At 37.2% G+C, this 18,812-nt stretch overlaps 1 protein-coding gene across 2 annotated transcripts in view; it reads left to right on the top strand.

Annotated features, from left to right (window-relative positions):
- The window catches only part of NAP1L1 (nucleosome assembly protein 1 like 1), a 29,196-nt gene extending 12,427 nt beyond the window's left edge, over positions 1-16,769 (top strand). The window contains exons 2-15 of one of the 2 annotated variants that reach the window (XM_082280577.1): positions 1,774-1,808; positions 2,512-2,600; positions 3,699-3,801; positions 4,838-4,979; positions 5,443-5,523; positions 5,768-5,896; positions 6,395-6,466; positions 7,086-7,225; positions 8,957-9,102; positions 9,188-9,207; positions 10,364-10,486; positions 11,732-11,764; positions 12,194-12,244; positions 13,981-16,769. In XM_082280577.1, coding sequence (XP_082136703.1) covers positions 1,792-1,808; positions 2,512-2,600; positions 3,699-3,801; positions 4,838-4,979; positions 5,443-5,523; positions 5,768-5,896; positions 6,395-6,466; positions 7,086-7,225; positions 8,957-9,102; positions 9,188-9,207; positions 10,364-10,486; positions 11,732-11,764; positions 12,194-12,244; positions 13,981-14,016 — 1,182 coding nt within the window. In that variant the 5' untranslated portion in view covers positions 1,774-1,791 and the 3' untranslated portion in view covers positions 14,017-16,769. The remainder of the gene's footprint in view (positions 1-1,773; positions 1,809-2,511; positions 2,601-3,698; positions 3,802-4,837; positions 4,980-5,442; positions 5,524-5,767; positions 5,897-6,394; positions 6,467-7,085; positions 7,226-8,956; positions 9,103-9,187; positions 9,208-10,363; positions 10,487-11,731; positions 11,765-12,193; positions 12,245-13,980) is intronic. The other variant, XM_082280578.1, reaches the window with a different exon arrangement.
- Positions 16,770-18,812: the final 2,043 nt, after the last annotated feature.

Genomic DNA, 18,812 nt, shown 5'->3' on the forward strand with positions numbered 1-18,812 from the left:
GCAATACTGTCAGCCTCCGTGAAATGGTCCTGCACTAAAAACAAGTTAAGAGGAAGTGTGTAAGGAAAAAGTTTACTATTTTGCATGGATACAATGTTCTGTAAATCAAAACTGATGCTAATTATGTTGCTCAAGAAAAACAGGGACCTGTATATGAGAGTTGTAATTGTAGTATGCTTTCAGTTTCTGTAGGTCTGCAATCCATGCTATCTTTGAGAATGGTATTTGAAGGAGAGCCATTGAAATTGTTACATGGACAGCCTGCATCCATGTGTAAAACTAAAATCACAAGACAGGCAAATGTGATCTGAATAAAATGAGTCAAGAGCATTGTTGTAGTTCCTGTTACTGAACTGTCAGATGTACTTTGGTTTATAGCAGTGCTGCCATTCTATTTATTAGCAAATACTATATTATTTTTCTGATACAGATGGACAAGTACTTGATTCTTTCATTTCTCTGCATATTAGGGAATTGAATCTTTTGGATTACATTCTAGATCTTTAATTTGCACTTTAAAGTTTTGGTCCTAAATGAGGCCATCAGATACGTTCTTTCTATTTAATTGTTGGAAAGTAGTTATGATGGCAGGAAAAATATCTTTAGATTATATTTACATACATGTAGGTGTTTAATTCTGAAGCTTAGATTCTAACATGATTCTTCATATTGACTGTTAATATCCTGATCTTACTGGGATTGTGTTTTTGTGTTACACTTTGGACAGATCAAGTGCAGTTTTCACTTTTTCTGGACCACATCCCTCCAATACTTTGCTAAAATTCCCATTGGAATGCATTATAAGTTGAAATTCCTGAAGGAAACTTGAATTTTTTTAGTTTTTTTAAGTTTGCAGGACAGCAGGTAAAATAGAGACTCTAAAGCATTGGTTTCCATGCTTTGTGAGCCAGTGAATTATTCCTGGTAGTTGGAGCCTCCTGAATTACTGGAAGATGGCAGTAACGGGACAGTGTTTTCTTGTGCTTGGTATTGTCTTAGACTTCAAGTTACCTGAAACATCTTTTTGGAAACTAGACTCCCAAGTACTGTTTTGCTGGTAGAAAATGTTACTCATTTTATAATATGTTTGGGAACATAGGTGCTTCATGGTATGCAAGATTTGCAATAGTCTCAATATTAAATGTTTCTACTTACTATGTATGGAATATGTTTATGATAATACTGAGATATTTTAAGAAATTAATGATCATTCAGGACATGGGAATTAGTCATGTTCAATAGCCTGGCACCAATTTTTTTGGTAAAATGTTGCAATATTGTGAATATTCTGATGAACTACTTGGATTGGTTTTATAAAGTTGGGATTAAAAGTAAAGCCACAGAAAGGCATCTTCATTCTTAAATTGATTTAGCTGTTAAGTATCCCCTGTCTGCAATTACATGCTGGAAATGAGTAAATAGTTATCAGCACGCTTTTTGCTTCAGTTTTTCTCAGGTTATATTCCAATTTTGTACTTAGGACTGGTTTTCAGTCAGTGATAATAATACAGTCCTAAGATCCAAAACTCAACATGGCATTTTGCTGATACTTGGTACTTCAATTTGTGAGTAGATCTATAGGTTCTAAACCAGAACAAAGTTTTTCAGTATTTCTGTGTGTTTTAGACTGAGAGCTCAAAATGTGCATAGGAGATGTATCACTCATGTTTCGTAAAGCTGACATGGTTTGTTTTTTAGTGGCAAGTGACCACAGAGTTTATAACTGAAATCTAGTGCTGCTGTTCTTACGTGTTGATTTTTTTCTTTCCTTAGGGTTTGAAATCTAGCAGAATGGCAGACATAGACAAGTAAGTAAAATCTGTAGGTTACTGAGGCTCTGAGTGTGTCCTGTGCTGTACTTTACATGGCTGGGCTCTCCAGATACCGGATAGGCAGGGTCTAGATACTGCCCTTGAGCACTGTGGCAAGACCTGTGGATTATAGCATGTGGGAGAAAAGCTTATGTTGCTCATGATAAATGGGTTTGTGATCTTAATTATAAGTAATATAAAAGTGGAAGAAGGCACGAGTCAACTTCCTATGTTAGTTGGAATTCCAGAGGGGAAAACCAGATAGTATTGCCCATTCCTATTGTTTCACTCTATGTAGGGTTTTTCTGTACTTTGAGTGCTCTTATTTTGTGGCATTTGAAGTATAGATTAGGTGAACCTACCCACAGTTCTCAAGGCGTGCACATCTTAAGGAAGATATGTAGAGCAGAAGGAGGCTTTGACTTGTTGATGAGAACATGAGATGAAGGACTTCTGCAGAAAGGAAACTTTTTGTAATTCTGGAAAGTTGCTAATGCTTTAATCTGTTCTGGGTTTGTCAAATGTGAAACTTCTATGAAGACAAATTTGGCTTTGTTTGGCTATTAAGCCTTGTTTGTCATAGAACACAAGATGCAACGGTTTGCTTCTACCCATGTAATCTCTAGTTTGATGTCTTTAAACTCATTATAGTGTTTTATAAAATTAACCTATTGATGCTGTTTTTGAATATTTCTAATAGCAAAGAACAGTCTGAACTTGATCAACAGGATATGGAAGATGTTGAAGAAGTAGAAGAAGAAGAAACTGGTGAAGATGCCAACAGCAAAGGTAATGTTGAAACAAAGAGTTTCTAAACATCTAAGCATATGTGCTTTCTAGTTAGTGTTAAAAGGATTTTACTGCAAAAAATAATAGGAAATGGTAAAAGAATTTCAGAAGTACAATTGTCTTTGAGTTCTGAAGCAAGGACTTCATTTTTTTAAATTGTGAGATTTTTATTTGTTGTCTGCAGTTACTCATTTTAGTCATGGTTAATACCAGGTCAGGCAGTGCTGGCTATCTGTATAATTGGGAAAGACGGGATTGTTGTGGATATGTGACTGGATTATTTGAAAGCTGTAAACAGTTAAAAACTTCACAAATCTGAAGCTTTGGGTATAAAAAATTAATGTACATATATGTGTATGTGTATCTTACTTTTTGATTAGTACTTTGCTGCTGAGTTGACTGTGAACAGAACAAATTATGTTTAATGTTACCACTCTTAAAATAAATAAATCGGTTTTTTTCCCCCTCAAGAAAAAACATGAATGCATATCATAATGCTTGTTTTGTCAGTGCTGAACAGTCTTACTCATGCTTTGTATTTAAGGTCTGGGGGCACAGATAGAATCTAAAGAGCAATTAGCCAGAAGAGAAATAACTAATAAACTGCAACAAAATTACTTGGACTGCTAATAGTGCCATGTTATGTGATTGCTTGAAAAGAATAATAACATGAAGGTAGAACATTTTGCTCAAGATGTTATGCTTTGCTAACCTATTCAAAGAAGTGTTTTCAAAACTGGATTGCAAAATTTTGAGGAACACATTCACTAGCTGAAGTAATTAAATGGCGTACAGTAATTAAATGGTAAGTGTCCCACAGCAACCTAGAGATGAATAATGTGTATTTTCAGTGATTTCCTAGCTATTATAGGTGAGAATCAGAGGGGAAATTATACTGTAGGAATTCTGGAGGGAAATTGGATTTTATAAATCAGAAACATGTTTTGGTAGTAGGGAAACTTGACACAGTTTTCAGCAGTTCTTCTGCATCTGTAATTCTTGCTTATCTAATTTTCTTTTTTTATATACACAATTCTTTCTTTCAAGATTAGTCCAAAAAATGCACTTTTTGCTTACATAATTTTCTTTTTTAATTAGCTCGGCAGTTGACTGTGCAGATGATGCAAAATCCTCAGATTCTTGCAGCCCTTCAGGAAAGACTTGATGGTCTCGTAGGAACATCTGCAGGATATGTAGAAAGGTACAGCATTTGTTTAGCATGAGCAGAGTGTTTTAAGTAGTTCTTTTGCTTTCTGAACAGTATTGTCTATGGCATTAGTGGTCATAAACCACTGTGCTGCTCAGATAGTAGAAAAACTAATATAGTCTGTCTGTAGTGCATCTCAGAATTGAAGAGTTTTTAGTTGAGTTTTTATGAGGAAAGGAATGCTAATATTTACAGTGGCTGATCTTTTCCCCTGCAGTTACAATATGGCACACTTAAAACACTTTCCTGCTCCTTGGAATCTCTTTTTTAACTTTGCCTTAGTCATGAAACATCAGTTATTTAAACTGTAGAGAGATACTTGGAGGCCTAGTGTCTCTAATATAGTCATTTTACGCTTAGAGTGTAACCACTAGCTGATAGAGGAAACCACTTCATGTGGTTTTCTCATGTATCAAAACTTCCTATAAATTCTTGACAAAATTTTCCATAGTTGATCTGCATTTATGAGGAATGCAATAATTGCTTTCCTTTTACACATTTGTAATAGTGGCTCATTTAGCAAACCAGTTCTGGCTCACTTTGGTACAGTGTGTTTCAAGACAGTGCTACCATGTGCTTTGCTCAGTGAAACAAAGCAGCAAATTTTGAAGATTAAATTTCTTAACAAAGAAGAACTCAACTGTCTTGAACTTTTTCATAAAACCAAGCAAAGTAATGGTGAGTTCCTTCTTAGTTGTACTCAATACTATGAATTTACTTTGTTATTCATTGATAATGTAGAACTTGTTTTAGAATGAAGATTTATTGCACAAGTTTCTCTCATGATTTACCCAGGTGTTTGTAATACTCTGGTTGTAACTGTGGTTGAGCCTCAGTTTAAGAGCTTGTGCTAAGGATTTCAAACTCGGTGGTGAAATTTGGTTGTAGTTTTGATTTAAGCTTTCTAAATCTTGAGACAGAGTGTAAAATGTGTTGTACGAGTTGGTTAACTTGCAAGGGGTCTGGTTAAGGAGGGATCAATGTGTTTAAAATGCAGTGTTAGTAACAGTTCTGCCACTGAATTTTTCAGCTTGCCTAAAGTTGTTAAAAGACGTGTGAATGCTCTCAAGAACCTTCAAGTTCAGTGCGCACAGATAGAAGCAAAGTTCTATGAGGAAGTTCATGAGCTGGAAAGAAAGTATGCTGCTCTCTATCAGCCCTTATTTGACAAGGTATTTTAATGCTACTCTGATTTGTACTGTAAAGCTTCATCTAAAATACAAAGGAATATAAAAACCAGAAAACATATTCATGTTCCTAATTACTTTGGTCTCATATGTGCCCCTTCAATTCAATTGATACAATTTTGCTATTCAAGGGAATATCAACTAAGATTAAGAGAGCAAAAGGTTAAGTCTGTTTCATGGTTACCAAAATGACTTCAATATATCAGCCTTCATTTTAGTTGGGCAGATGTCAGATGATACTGTATCTTTTCTGGGACTTTGGTGTTTATTTTAGTGTGTTGGAAACCTCCTAACTGCTGAATCTATCCTCTAGAGCCAAAAGAAAAAGTTTTGATAAGTAGTTAATATATTACTAATTGTGTAATTTAGGATTAGGAATTTATTGGTTAGGGCATTGCTGATTGCAATGACTAGGAAATTTGAAAATATTCTTGGTTTAATCTTCCAGCGAAGTGAAATCATCAATGCCATTTATGAACCTACAGAAGAAGAATGTGAATGGAAAGCAGATGCTGATGAAGAAATTTCAGTGAGTATCTTAATTGGTTCTCATCAATATCTCAAGCTTTAGCATGAAACAAGATTCAATAACCTGAAATTTTTTTACAAAATCAGGTCTGTAATGATTACTTGCTGTTAATAACAATATTAATTCTTAATGGTTGCTTAAAGCATCCACATGAAACCTAATCCATACTGCTATCAACAAAGAACTGATGAACCTTTTGGACACTCTTAAAATTAAGGAAACATAATATTTTTATTTTCTCAAGGAGGAAATGAAAGAGAAAGCTAAGCTTGAAGAAGAAAAAAAAGATGAAGAAAAAGAAGACCCTAAAGGAATCCCTGAGTTTTGGCTGACAGTATTCAAGAATGTGGACTTGCTCAGTGATATGGTTCAGGTAGGTGGTGGTCTAGGCTTGTTTAAAGTTGCATTGGTAATTAATCCTTGTGTCTTTAAGAAAGCAGTGGATACACTATGATGCTTGATATGTCTGTTGGAGAGCAATAATGGAGCCATTAGTTGGATGTCATCTCTGGTAACTTTCCAAGTGAGAGTATAAAGCACTGAAATACTTCCCTACTGTTTTATTTTTTGAACCTATTCTATGATCCTAATACATTTTTGGTGCTTATAAAGTGTGTGTGAAACATGTGTTAGATGTTACCAGAAACTATACTTGGTGGTTGCATGGGTTTTGATTGTGTGCTGTGTTGGAGACTCTGTACACAGCCATTGTTGCCATCTGCTGGTCATGTTCATGGAAGTATTTCAGTGTTAACAAGGTTTTTGTTCTGAGGAAAACTTGTTCTAAACATGGCTTTTTATCTCTGCAAGGCCTTAAATCTGTGTATAATTTAATGTTATGAAAATTAAATACACTGTGTTTTCTCTACAGGAGCATGATGAACCTATCCTGAAATATTTAAAAGATATAAAAGTGAAATTTTCAGAAGTTGGACAGCCTATGGTTAGTTTAACTTATTAAACAAGATTACTTTTGTGTTATCTTAAGAATTATTTTGTATTTTAGCAACATGATCTGTGATTGCCAATTGTCTTGTGGAAGTCATGAGAAAATATACAGCTGCTGCTTCTGAGAAAGAAATACAAGGACTAGTGGTAGTCTTGCACCACCCTGTGAATAAACATGTACTAGATTTAACCTTCAGCTTCTGACGAGATTGGCCTTAATATCTGGTGACTTAAGTTTCACCATCTCATTTTGATACTTTTGGGTACTTTTTGTGTAACTGATGTAATTTCTTAGATTTCCCTGGCAGAAATCAGACAGTTTTCTAAGTTCTAATATTTTTAAATTTAGAAGTTCTCCCTATACATCAGCAGCAGGAAAGCTGTGTGCTGGGAGGTCTGTCATTCCTGCAAGCAGTATAACAACTAGTAAGTGCAAGATCAAGTAAATGAAAGGATTTGAAGATTTATGTAGGACTTGGGTAGCAAATAGAATAAACTGTGGATGTATTGGAGAGAAGGTGTATTCTGTTGCATGGGTATTTTTTGGGTTTGGCTTTTAGGTGTTAAAGGTGTTCGTAAATAACTAAAGTTACTGCTCTGCAATTTTTTTCAAGAGTTTCACATTAGAATTTCATTTCGAACCAAATGACTACTTCACAAACGAAGTGTTGACAAAGACGTACAGAATGAGGTCAGAGCCAGATGATTCTGATCCCTTCTCCTTTGATGGACCAGAAATCATGGGTTGTACAGGGTAAGTGCTAATAGATAGCTTTAAGGCAATATAACAGTTTCTTCCTTAGCATTATCCAACTAGACTTTTACAGCATCTTGGGGAGGTGCTGGAAAAGATAATTCCCCTAATAACTTGTGAACAGCTAGGTTTGACTTGAGTGTTTTAGTTGTTATCCATAACATCAGTGCAATATAGAAAAACCACATGATTTATATTGCATAGGTTATAATCATATATATTATATAAGCATATAAATTAAAAATTTAGTCAGTATTGTATTTTCTTCTTAATACTGTTCTGCAAGCACAAAAGGTGAATTGAAAGGTGGATGGTGGTATCTTTTAGTAGGCCTGGAAAGCTTTTGCTAGAATTTGATTGCTTCTTTTAATCTTTTTGTATTTCTGACACACAGCATTTTGGGGAATTTATTACAGATTTACTTTTAATGTTGCAATTACCCATTTTGTTTTTTGAGTGTTGACTGTTTGCCTCTGAATATCTATCCATTTGTGAAATGGAGAATAGTCATCAGTTAATTCCAGGTTACTCGTTTTTAAAAAGCTGTCACACTCCTTTCTTAGTGAAATCTTCTGTTTTAAATTAGCTAAGTAATTTTTTCTCTACATGCCCCTTTTTTGTGAACAGAGGGATGAGAGAAAACTGTTGTACGTAATTACCTTATGAGTATACTTGGGCCTGTTCAGTAGCTTTGGTGTTCACGTCGCCAATGTTCTGACTGCTCTTCTGAGTAGTGATGTAGTGATACGGCCTATCACTGCATAGTCAGTTTTGGTTTTATTCTTACATTAATCTCCAGTTGCTCATACTGACTTATTTACCACTTTATTTCCCAGTCACTTCACATATTTTGCAAAGTCCTGTAAGTTTTAAATGCTTGGGTAGCTTTGATAAACTGTTTTGTCTTCCCCAGTTTGGACTGTTTTTGAAAAGCATGAATCCTGGCAGAGTTTGGTGTGAGATGCCACTGCTTCTGTAAAAATGATTGACTCCTAGTCCTTGTTGTGTCTTTTAGCTAAGATAGCCCCTTCTTGTCCCAAAGCAACTCACTCCATTTTTTTGAGCCTTTAAAAGAATCTAATCAGGTACTTTTGCAAATGCAGTTAGTTTCACTGATGTAACTTTTTCATTTATGTGGTGCCAGAATGCTTTGGCTGTTAGAGAAGCCTGTAGGCATGATTTTGCTCTGTAAGCGGGATGGAGTTAAAAAACCCCAAAACAATAAAACCCAAACAAACGAATAAAACACAAGAAGACAAAACCCTCACAAACAACTCAAAATCAGCCAAAAAATACATGCCTGCTTGATGCATTACTTTAAGGACTTCCTGGTTATAATGATAGATGCAGTGAACTTTGGCATATTACTAACAGGCCCAAATATGACATTACTTTATAGTGGATGGGTGGCTCTAAAAATGGTGCAGTACTAGTGGTTGATAAGAAGCTAGGCAGTACTTGGTAGCTAATGAAAATTAGCATTTCAGAGATTGAGTGGAGAAGGAAAAACTTCTGGATGGAAATAATCCTAAAATGAACCCGTTACTTTTGTTCTCAACATATAAACTAATGAAAAGATAGCACTGAATAAATACAACCTTAAAATTTTCTCTTCCCTGTGTCTCTTGCAGTTGTGATAGCCTCAGTAGATACTTGTAACAAGGCGAATGGTATGAAGCTGCAGCTGGTTGTGGGGGTTTTTGTGTCATTTGTTTTTTATTTACTCTTTAGTTGCCAAATAGACTGGAAAAAAGGAAAGAACGTTACTCTGAAAACCATTAAGAAGAAGCAGAAACATAAGGGCCGTGGAACAGTTAGGACGGTGACAAAAACTGTTTCCAATGACTCTTTCTTCAACTTCTTCAGTCCTCCGGAAGGTAAGCTGAATACTAGTTTATGTGCATTAACTTTAAATGTAGAATATACCTCACTCACTTGTTTCTTCTGTTCTTTTTTCTACAGTTCCTGAAAGTGGAGACCTGGTAAGTTGACTTATTTAAAAAATGATGGTGGAGTGTTTATGGAATTTTAGAATTTGTTAAACAGCCTCAACTTAAAGACAAATTCTGTCTTTAACTGAGAATACCTATGAAGACTAGTATGTATTTGAGTTTTCTTCGTTAGAAGGAGTGTTTGTTGAGTTGGATGGTAGACTTTCATTTAGTCAACTTTAACAGCTTATGCCTCCTGAAAGCTACCTTGTGAATTGTTAACAGTTGTAGAAATGTAGTGATCCTCATTTGTCAGTCTTCGATTTAATGGGTGGTGTAAGTCTCTCCTTTCAGGCATTCTTTGGCTGATTTTATCTAATGGCTGAATGTATCCAGTTTGTATTTTATTTTGTTAAAAATTTCTCAAGCTGTTACATCGTGAAGAAAGTAATAAAACAAGAATGGAAAACTGCAAGAGCCCGCTTTTCTGTGTGCTCACTATGGCAATAAGCCATGTTTTTGTAAGGAGAAAAACTACCAAAAATACTTAACAGTAGGGAATATGTTACACAGTATGAGTGAGAAATACGAAATAAAAGCTTCCAGAAGCATGCTGTTAGAACTCTAGTTGGCATGGACACCAAAAGCTGTACGTTCATGTTTAGAAAAAAAAAAAACCCCAACCCAAAAAGAAGTCTTTTGAATTGAAAATAATTGCTCAGATGGGAGACAGCAGAATACTTGGGATTGGATCAAGGGAATATTTTTAGGTGTTCAGGTGCTTCAATAGTTGCCTGTCTAATGGGAATCAAGAAGGAGATGTGCTGTAGGAATCAGAAGTAGGTTGTAAAATCTTTAATGTGATAAGCTCACCTGGCTATTGTTCAGTTCTTAAAGGACATTGTGCATATGAACTGAAAGTCTATGAGAGATACTAAATAATCTTTCTACTTGGAACAAAAAGAACTCCAGAATTGTATATAATTAGGCTTACTGAAGCAGCAGCTCCTGACTTTATAATGTAGATGGGCTGTTGAAAGTGTCAAACTTGGCTCCTCAGTTTCAGTTTGGTAAAGCGGGTCTTGGAGCAAAAAAAATCAGTAATGGGATTTGTGTAAATCTGGCCACATCAAAATCCATGTAACTTGTGTGTATGTGTAAAGTAGTTACCATCTTATAGTTCAGGAAATAATGTTGTTTTATACAGGATGATGATTCCGAGGCAATCCTTGCTGCAGACTTTGAAATAGGTCATTTCTTGCGTGAACGCATAGTCCCCCGGTCAGTATTGTACTTCACTGGAGAAGCTATTGAAGATGATGACGATGACGTAAGTGTAATAGTTCATTCAGAACACTATAAACCTTGAAACAGTGCTGCTTAAAGACCTTGGGTAATTTCTTACATTGGTATCTTTAGAATGGGATGTACCAACGTTAGTTGCAGCAGAGCTTCCTCGATTGTTCGAGAAAGCATGAAAATAATTCATCTTTGAAGTAGTGACTTCAGAGTTTTGTGGCAAAAGCAGTGGTAGAAGCTGAACATCTAGAGGATGTCATAGTAGCATTTTGTGTGTAAGGCATTCCTAGAGAGGTGTACCCAATACTTTGTAGAACTGTAATGAGCTGCCAGAGAACAAATGAGAACTGTATCTAGCTGCTCAGCCTGTTCTTTGTGCTTGCAGTGATATTGGGCTATGAAATTTCATGAGATTCAAGCCTCTTCCATTCAAAAGTACTCTCTTATTAAAAAAAAGCTAGATAAGCACATTTCAAAGCATGCCAAGATAATCACAGCAAGTTCTGCAAAAGCTTAAGTATTTTAAAAGAGCCGAACTAAACTTGAAATTGACAAACCATGAAGCCTCAAATTTATACAGGTGTAAAACATTTTTCTGTCCCCTGCCTCCGCTCAAACAAGGACAGTTTGATAGTTAAAATGGCTTAGATAAGTCCTGTCTTAAAATGAGTTCTTAGAATCCAAACTGTTGGCCCTTGTTGCGAAGGCTTGGCTGCCTGCGGCTTAGGAGGAGGGAGGGTACTGACAGGTCTGGTTGCCTTGGGCTCTGCTGTCCCCTGCCGTCCCCAAGTGGTACCGCAGTGTAATCAGCTCCTCTCGGGCTGCATGGAAGGGTGGAACAGTCTGCTCTGCCAGAGCTTGGCAGGGGAAGTTGAACCTCGCTTGTGCTGATGAAAAAAGCGTTTTTAAATCTGACAGACACAGGAGCTTCTGGGCTCAAATTGAAAGAGCGTAGGTTTAGATTAGATATTAGGAAAAAAGTCTTTACTGCGAGGGTTGTGAGACACTGGAACAGGTTGACCAGATAAACTGTGGATGTCCCATCCCTGCAGATGTTCAAGGCCAGGTTGGATGGGACTCCAAGCAGTCTGATCTAGTGGAAGGTTTCCCTGCCTGTGGCAGGGTGCTTGGAGCTAGATGACCCTCAAGGGCCCTTCCAACCCAAACCAGTCTATGAGTCTCTTAAGAGCACAATACAGAGTGCTCTCCGACATCTACTTGAGCTATAAATGACTGCATTTATGGTGCTATCAAAACTATTTATTTTCTTTTCTAGTATGATGAAGAAGGTGAAGAGGCAGATGATGAGGTAAGATAACAGATTCCTTTGACTCAAATAGCTTACCTGTTGTAGTTTATTTTCTGGAATAAGAGTTCCTTTAGTTTTTGAGTGCTCTGGACACTAAGTTTAAGAATTACTTCTGAAGTAAGATAGAACACATTGTTTTGTGGATCTCAGGTGAATAATTAAAAAAAAAATCCAAAAAACCAGCAAGACGACAACAACAACAAAAAAAACCAACCCAAACCAAACTAAGACAATGCTTAAGGTATCCTAAAAATTAAGCTACAACTCATGTCGAAAGATGCACTTTATGGAGGATAAACTAATACAATATGTATAACATAAAGTGGTAATATTGTATTTCTGAGTACAATTTAATGTTAATTTTCATTAAAATGGCTCAGAAACCTGGATGTGGATAAGCTAGAGAAATATTAACAAGTTTTCTTTCAGGAGGGAGAAGAAGAAGCAGATGAAGAAAATGATCCTGATTATGACCCAAAAGTAAGGAATTAAAATGAATGTTTGAAGTTTGTGTATGCAACAGACATTTAAAATTTTATGTATGTTGAATCTTGATTTTAATTTAAGTATTAAATCAATAGTTCCTATGGTGAGCATGTTTTGTTTTGAGGCTGTTTCAGGCCTAGTTCTGACAGACTAGTATTGGTAGAGAAACTTCTACAAAGTTCTTTCTCCAGGAGTCATTTTGTAAAAGTAACTTTGGCTTTGAGCACTGAGGTTACTCAGGCTTGGTTTTCTATGAACTCGTCTTGCAGCAAGCAGCTGCCTAATGATGAAAATTGCAAAATGGTTGTCAGGACATGGAGAGAACTGTGTAATCCAGGTTCAGTTTTTGGGAACTTACTACAAGCTGGCTCTGGCACAGGTTTTCATAGCAAAATACAAAACAGGCCCTTTCAGGTTAGATAAGTGGCAAGTTTTTTATTGTTTGAGGTAGCAAAAGTCAAGGTTCAGGAACACATCTACAGCCAAGTGCTAAAATGTGAACAGCCAAGAGCAACTGGGAGCTTTCTTACTCCATGGGAAGGGCAGATCACTAATCAGGCTGGAAAAACAAACGTGAGCTGCTCAATTCATAGCTTTTTAATAGCTGAGGGATAGGTACATCTGGCCACCTGAAAGCATCTGATGGTGGTAGGTGAAAGTTGCAGTCATGAGGTCTGCTCCAAAATGCCTGCTGTTAAAAGGGCTTGTCATTTCAAATGAGTGCTTTTCAGTAGGAATGGTTTGAGCTACTATTAAAGTACTGTTGAAAAAATTACATAATCTTAGCATTGTACATAGAAAGACAGGGTACAAACTTGTAATCAAAATGTACAGCCCTCTCGGTGATGTTTCATCTGCTATAGTGTATTCAAATTGCTTCCTAGTCAAGAAAGCTTTGGAATCAAAATGAAACAGCTGCAAGTTGGACTTATTCCCACCATTTCAGATTGCTTTTCTGTTTCACTTTTCTCAGTGAAACAGAACTGAGAAAGGGCAAGACTATGAGCTGCTCAAGGGCTGGAGATAGTAGTGGTAGTATAGTGTTGTAAGCTGATTTCAGGCTGTAAGCCAGCTAAATGTATTAAAGCACTGTGGTCCTAGAATAGCTGTCCAGACCAAGGAAGGTAGTGGAGTAAAACCTGCAACTGAACTCTGCCCCCCAAAACACTTAAATTCCCCTATTTCTGTGACAGATTACTGGCTGTCTGTTTCAAGAACAGAAGACATTTTCTGTGTTAGAATTTTTTAATAACTGGAATTTATTGCAAAAGATGTTTCCAGAGCATTAGGAACTGTGTTTTGACATTTCATTGCTTTGCTCTACAGTGTCTTTTGGCATAAGGCCATGCTCTTGTTACTGCCCATAGGAAGTTTCTTTTGTCTCAAACTGTGAAGAGGGTCTGCATGCTTTTTCTGAGCTGGGTTGTTTGCTACTGCACATCACTCTTCTCCTTTCTCCAGTTACAGTGTCTTTTAGAGTATTTCACCACACTTAGTTCTGAACAGATTTTTGTTCTGGATTGTATCCTGATGGGCTGACAAAGCCAAAATGAATGCAATGTGGATGTTGCTGCATCTAAAGACAGCAGTGTTGCTAATGCTAGACAATTAGTGCAAGGAAAAGATGGAAGAACTTGAATATTGCAGCTTGAGAAAGCATGCTTAGCAATATTGATAGTTCTTTTAAAATACTGATTTCTGTAAACTGGTATTTCCTTTTTTCTCAACAGAAGGATCAAAACCCAGCAGAATGCAAGCAGCAGTGAAGCAGTGTGTCTGTGGCCTTGAGGATTACCTGCACTGTAATAGCCTAAACACAACTATTAGTTACTTACAGCCTTATGTTTTGTATCTTGGTAGAATTAAGTAACCAATTTGTTAAAAAAAGAAATCAAACACTTAAGAACCAGTTTAAAATGTAGGTTCAATCTACCTAGCATTTTAACAGTATAATTTTCTGCCAATATGTAGAATGCAGTAAATCCCCTAAAGCATGAATGTTAATTCATTGCTACATAGTTTGGTTCTTGTGAAGTCTTTGTCATGTAGCTATTAGACTGCAGCTGTGAAGATGATCAGAACTGTTAACTGAGACCAATATTTGTTTAGAGAAAACTCTCTCCTAAAGAACCAACCAAAGTATTTTTTCAGCCCAGTAGTCTGAACGGGTTTAAGTCTGCTTGCACTAGCTGTGCCTTTATTACTTTGTTATAGAAATGGCAGTGACCTGTACTAACTAGGAGATGATGATGCATTTTGAATTTGACTACTTGAGAAGACTAGTATAACTTGTTTAATTTCCCAATGAGACCACATTAAACATTCATAACTGTCAGCTTGTTTATGCTATGGGTTTTGTATTTTATGTGACATAGTGATCTACAAAAAAAACCTAGTCATCATATTAAGGTTATTGTTTACCACAGGGGTGTGAATAAAACCTAGTATTTTCAGAAGCTAGTCTTGTTTTATTACGTGTGTATCTGCATGTATAAACTGGTAATGCATATCTTACATGCTGCAGTTTTACTAGAAACAAAAGCTGATAATTACGGAAAAGTAAATTATATAGCATTTGAAGAACAAACACAATAGTTTGGAAAGTTCAATGCATACTTTCCACTTGCAGTGTGATACTTGTGAATCTGAGCTTGATGTTTCAGTGATTGGTCCACACTGCCATTTTAGAGAAGACAAGTTCTTAGAAGTGGGGCTAGATCTGATAAAGGACTTCTGTATTGCTGTGCCTGACTCTAAGGCATTGCCTGTTAGTATGAGATCTGGAGCAAAGTGCCTTGGATTTTCAGTCTGTGTAGATGAAGCTAGGTGGTCCTGAACAAAACATGCCCTGCAGCCAAAGGGAGTGCTGGAACACTTGGCTGTATTCTAGTTTGTCCTCACTGTATCAAGCATTATGAGGAAACAAACCCAAAGAAATTCCACCTTCTTCACCTAATGTCTGTTCACTGTGCTTGTGTTTGCGCATTCTGGTTCATACTTTGTCCATATTGGATATTTTTGTCAGTTGAAACACATGGGCTAGAAGATCTTTCGCTTTCTGACCTTGCCCCTAGCCTAGCAGTGGAGGTGCTTGATGAGATGTGGATTTAAACATATTCAGCTGAAAGAGACTATGAACTGATGTATTCTGAGTTTTTCCAGTCAGTAGCATGCTACTGTACTCTGTGCTGTCTTGTCTTTCACACAACAGTATAAGTTCTGATCTTCTAAGCAAGTAGGTAGCTTTTTCAGGGATGGAAGGGTCCTTGTAGTGTTAAAAAGAAATATCCAGCTAGCCATGGATCTATTTCTGCAGTAGCTACTTTTTTTTTGTGATGCTTATACACTTAGCCATAAAGATTTGAAAAGAGCAGGGCAAGCAGGAGGTAACAACCACATTAGGATGGGGCTGGTGGAAGAGTTTCTCTAGCATGTCTCTTGCCTGGAGGGTAAGTAATACAGAATGAAGCTTATCCCAAGTGCCCTTCTGAATCCTCAGCCGCCCCCCCCCAAGAAAAGAAGGATGGGTCTAGTGTCCTCTGAGTAAACTGTTTTAGTTTTGTTACTGATTTTTCTTTTTAATTCCTTGAAGGCTTAAATATCACAGTGCTTCTTTTCAGAATCCCTGTCAGCAGGCTTCATCTCTCTCCTCTCCAGATATCCATGGATTTGGGAGAAGGAGCTTGTTATCTGTAGCTGTATATAAAGCAGGACCATTGAAGCTGTGATCTTGGGTGGTTTTTAGGTAACACAGATCATAGCATAGAAAAAGCAGTTATAAAAGTTTAACAACCACTCTCAGTAGCTATGTGTTAAAGGAGATGTGGTTGGTTTTGTGGTATCAGAATATGCTTATCCTTTGAGGCACTGACCCTGCCAGGTGTTTGGGTTTCACATGGTCTCTTCTCTAAACATCTCCCAGGGTTAAGTTTAAACTTCAGGACATGTAGAGACCAAACTCTGATGGTATGTTCTGAGCTTGAGAAGTCATTAAGATGGGGCTTTGGAGTTCATACTTCTGGACACGGGAAGGCTCTGAAGTCCTTACTTAGATCTAGCCCATTTTTGCTAAGAGCATCTGGTAACTGTATTTTAAAAAGAAGATGAACTTTTAAAGTTGTAAGTTTCAAAATTCACTGCTTAACAAATTTGGCTTGCTCTTTGATTACTTTCTCATTTAACACCTTCATAACATACAGTGGGATACAATATTTGAAAAGGGGAATTGTTAGATGTCAAAGCACGCCTGCAGCCTGCAAGATTCAGGGTTGTGAATATATCCTATTGACGGATTTTGGTAAGCTTCTCTCCAGATTGACATGCTAGTTCTAAATCAGCAGTTCTTGTGCTCTCCAGACTGCAGCAAAAAGAAGAAGAATATAAATGAGGTGCCAGTTCTTATGGCATTGGTTAAATTAAAACTGTTCTGGTGCTTACTGTAGTTTTGTTACCAATGACACTCTTGTTTAGCAGTTCTGAAAGGCAGTATGTAGCAGGAACATTAAACTTTCAACATTGATTGGAGTGTTGTGACTCATTCTTTTCACTTTTCATTTGTACCAGGTGTAGAGAATCCCATTTAGTGTTTGAGGAGGGTAAGTTACCTTGTTAACAGGTTCAGGCTAGGAAAATGTGTCACTGAAATAAAATGTCCTTGGCAGCAGTTGCAGGAATGCACCATAATTTAACATCTCTAAATGGTGTCTTCTGTCCAGTTTTGGTTGCTGTATTGAAGGGAGAATTATTTTTTGGGGAAAAGTGGTAGGTTGGTGAGGAAAGAGAATTAAGTGAGACTTTGGATGACAGGGAGGGGTGCTTGGGGCTTATGCTTGATAGAGAGAGAGGCTCCTTTGCAATCCTTTCATAGTTGCTTTTAGCAATCTAGGTTAGATTAAATTAGCACTGAAGAGCTTGCCTGTCTTACACAACTTTGTTCATGTTAAAAAAAAGAAAATTAACAGCATCGTGAAGTAAAGGAGCCCAGATTTAAGTTTAGCATTCTGAAGTTTACTTTTTGGAGAGGAGTGATGTCAGGTGCAGTTAGAAGTGTTACCTTGGATTATTTGGACACTGGGCATAGCAACACTGCTTACCAGCGTCTCATAGCTTCATAAGGTTAGATTGTGTTCTGTGTTCTTAAAATTGATGTTTCTGAAACTAATAGCAGATACTGTAATTTTGACTTCTTTTGCTTTTTAAGTGAAAAAGCCAGCAGAATATAGAAAAATGCAGAAAATGAATGTGTTCATCTTTGTTTTCAAGCTGATACTCAAACTTTCCCTGTGTTTCGGGGCCCATTGTTGCCAACCTGATTCGGAAATTGATAGGAAACTTACATAGAGGTGAATGATTAACCTTTCTGCTAAAGGTTTCCTATTTCCAAAGGTGTCTCTGCAGCAGTTGTTTATCAAATGCCTTCTGTTGGGCAGAGGATTGTGCTGTGACACTGAGCATCTTAAGGAAGCACAATGCTACACCACTCAGTACAAACAGGGCAGCCTGATAATGAAAGCATGAACAGCCTTGATGGTCTGTTAGGTTGGGGCTAGAGCTACATGGATGTTGGAGTAGATAGACTCAGCTCTACAGCGCTTTCTCCTTTGTTCTGTGCAGTTGTGGTCTTCTCCAATCCAAGACTTTCTTTTACAGGTTAAAGAAGTTGCAACCGCATCTCTTCATTTTCATTTCTTAATAGCTGCTCAGTAACCTGTTTGAGGTTCCCCACAAGTTTTCAAGACTGTTGAAATGATGACTTTTAACTGCTAGTGCTTGCCTAAAGTGAACATAAATTATTTGCTGAAAATACTAAGTCTTACTTCTATACACCAGCGAGAGGAGGTAGAAGTTTGTCCACATGCCATTTGTCTCATTGCTCTTTAAATCCTCTTGTCAGACCTTTGCTCAGGCTAGGTAGTCTTCCACATGTGGCCTGTGTCTCAGGTTTTGTAGGAAAATCAGAGTGAGTAAAGCAGACAAGACAGGGTACACCAAGCAGATAAGTTATTCCATATTTGCCTCTGCTTTTTGTATATCAGGGATGGGCACACAAGGCACAAGAGGCTATGGCAGAAGGGCTCTTGTGTTCACAAGTGTCTAACTAAAGCTTGTGAGTTGATTGACAACACAAGTTTGCTCTGCAGCTGCAGGAGGGGCTTAAGTCCTGAGCTTGCTGTTAGGAGCTTTGCTTCTGTGTGCTCAAGTGTTGGCCAGAAATGTTCAGATTTACATTTGCCCTGCAGTGGAGAAACTTCTGAACTCATAGCATGTTTTATTGCAGTGGTCAAATCTGAGAAGCTTAAAAGCCCCTTTACAGCCCAGCTTTTCTCTCCAATGTGTGTGCTTAAGTTGGAATATTTTTGGAAAAAAACTACCATGGAAATGCAGAGGACTTTGAAAAAGCCAGGCTGGAGAAGCTGCTGTGCCAATAGTTGGTGGATTGCCCACAGTTTCTTTATTTGGTACTGCCATGGGTTTTAAGGAATGCTAAGGCCTGGGGCAGTGTGGTTGTTGGTTATGGTAAATTTTTTGTCTATTTATGCTTGGCTTACTGAGGGGTATACAC

The sequence above is a fragment of the Coloeus monedula genome (genome assembly GCF_965178545.1).
Source record: "Coloeus monedula genome assembly, chromosome: 4".
Lineage (NCBI taxonomy): Eukaryota > Metazoa > Chordata > Aves > Passeriformes > Corvidae > Coloeus > Coloeus monedula.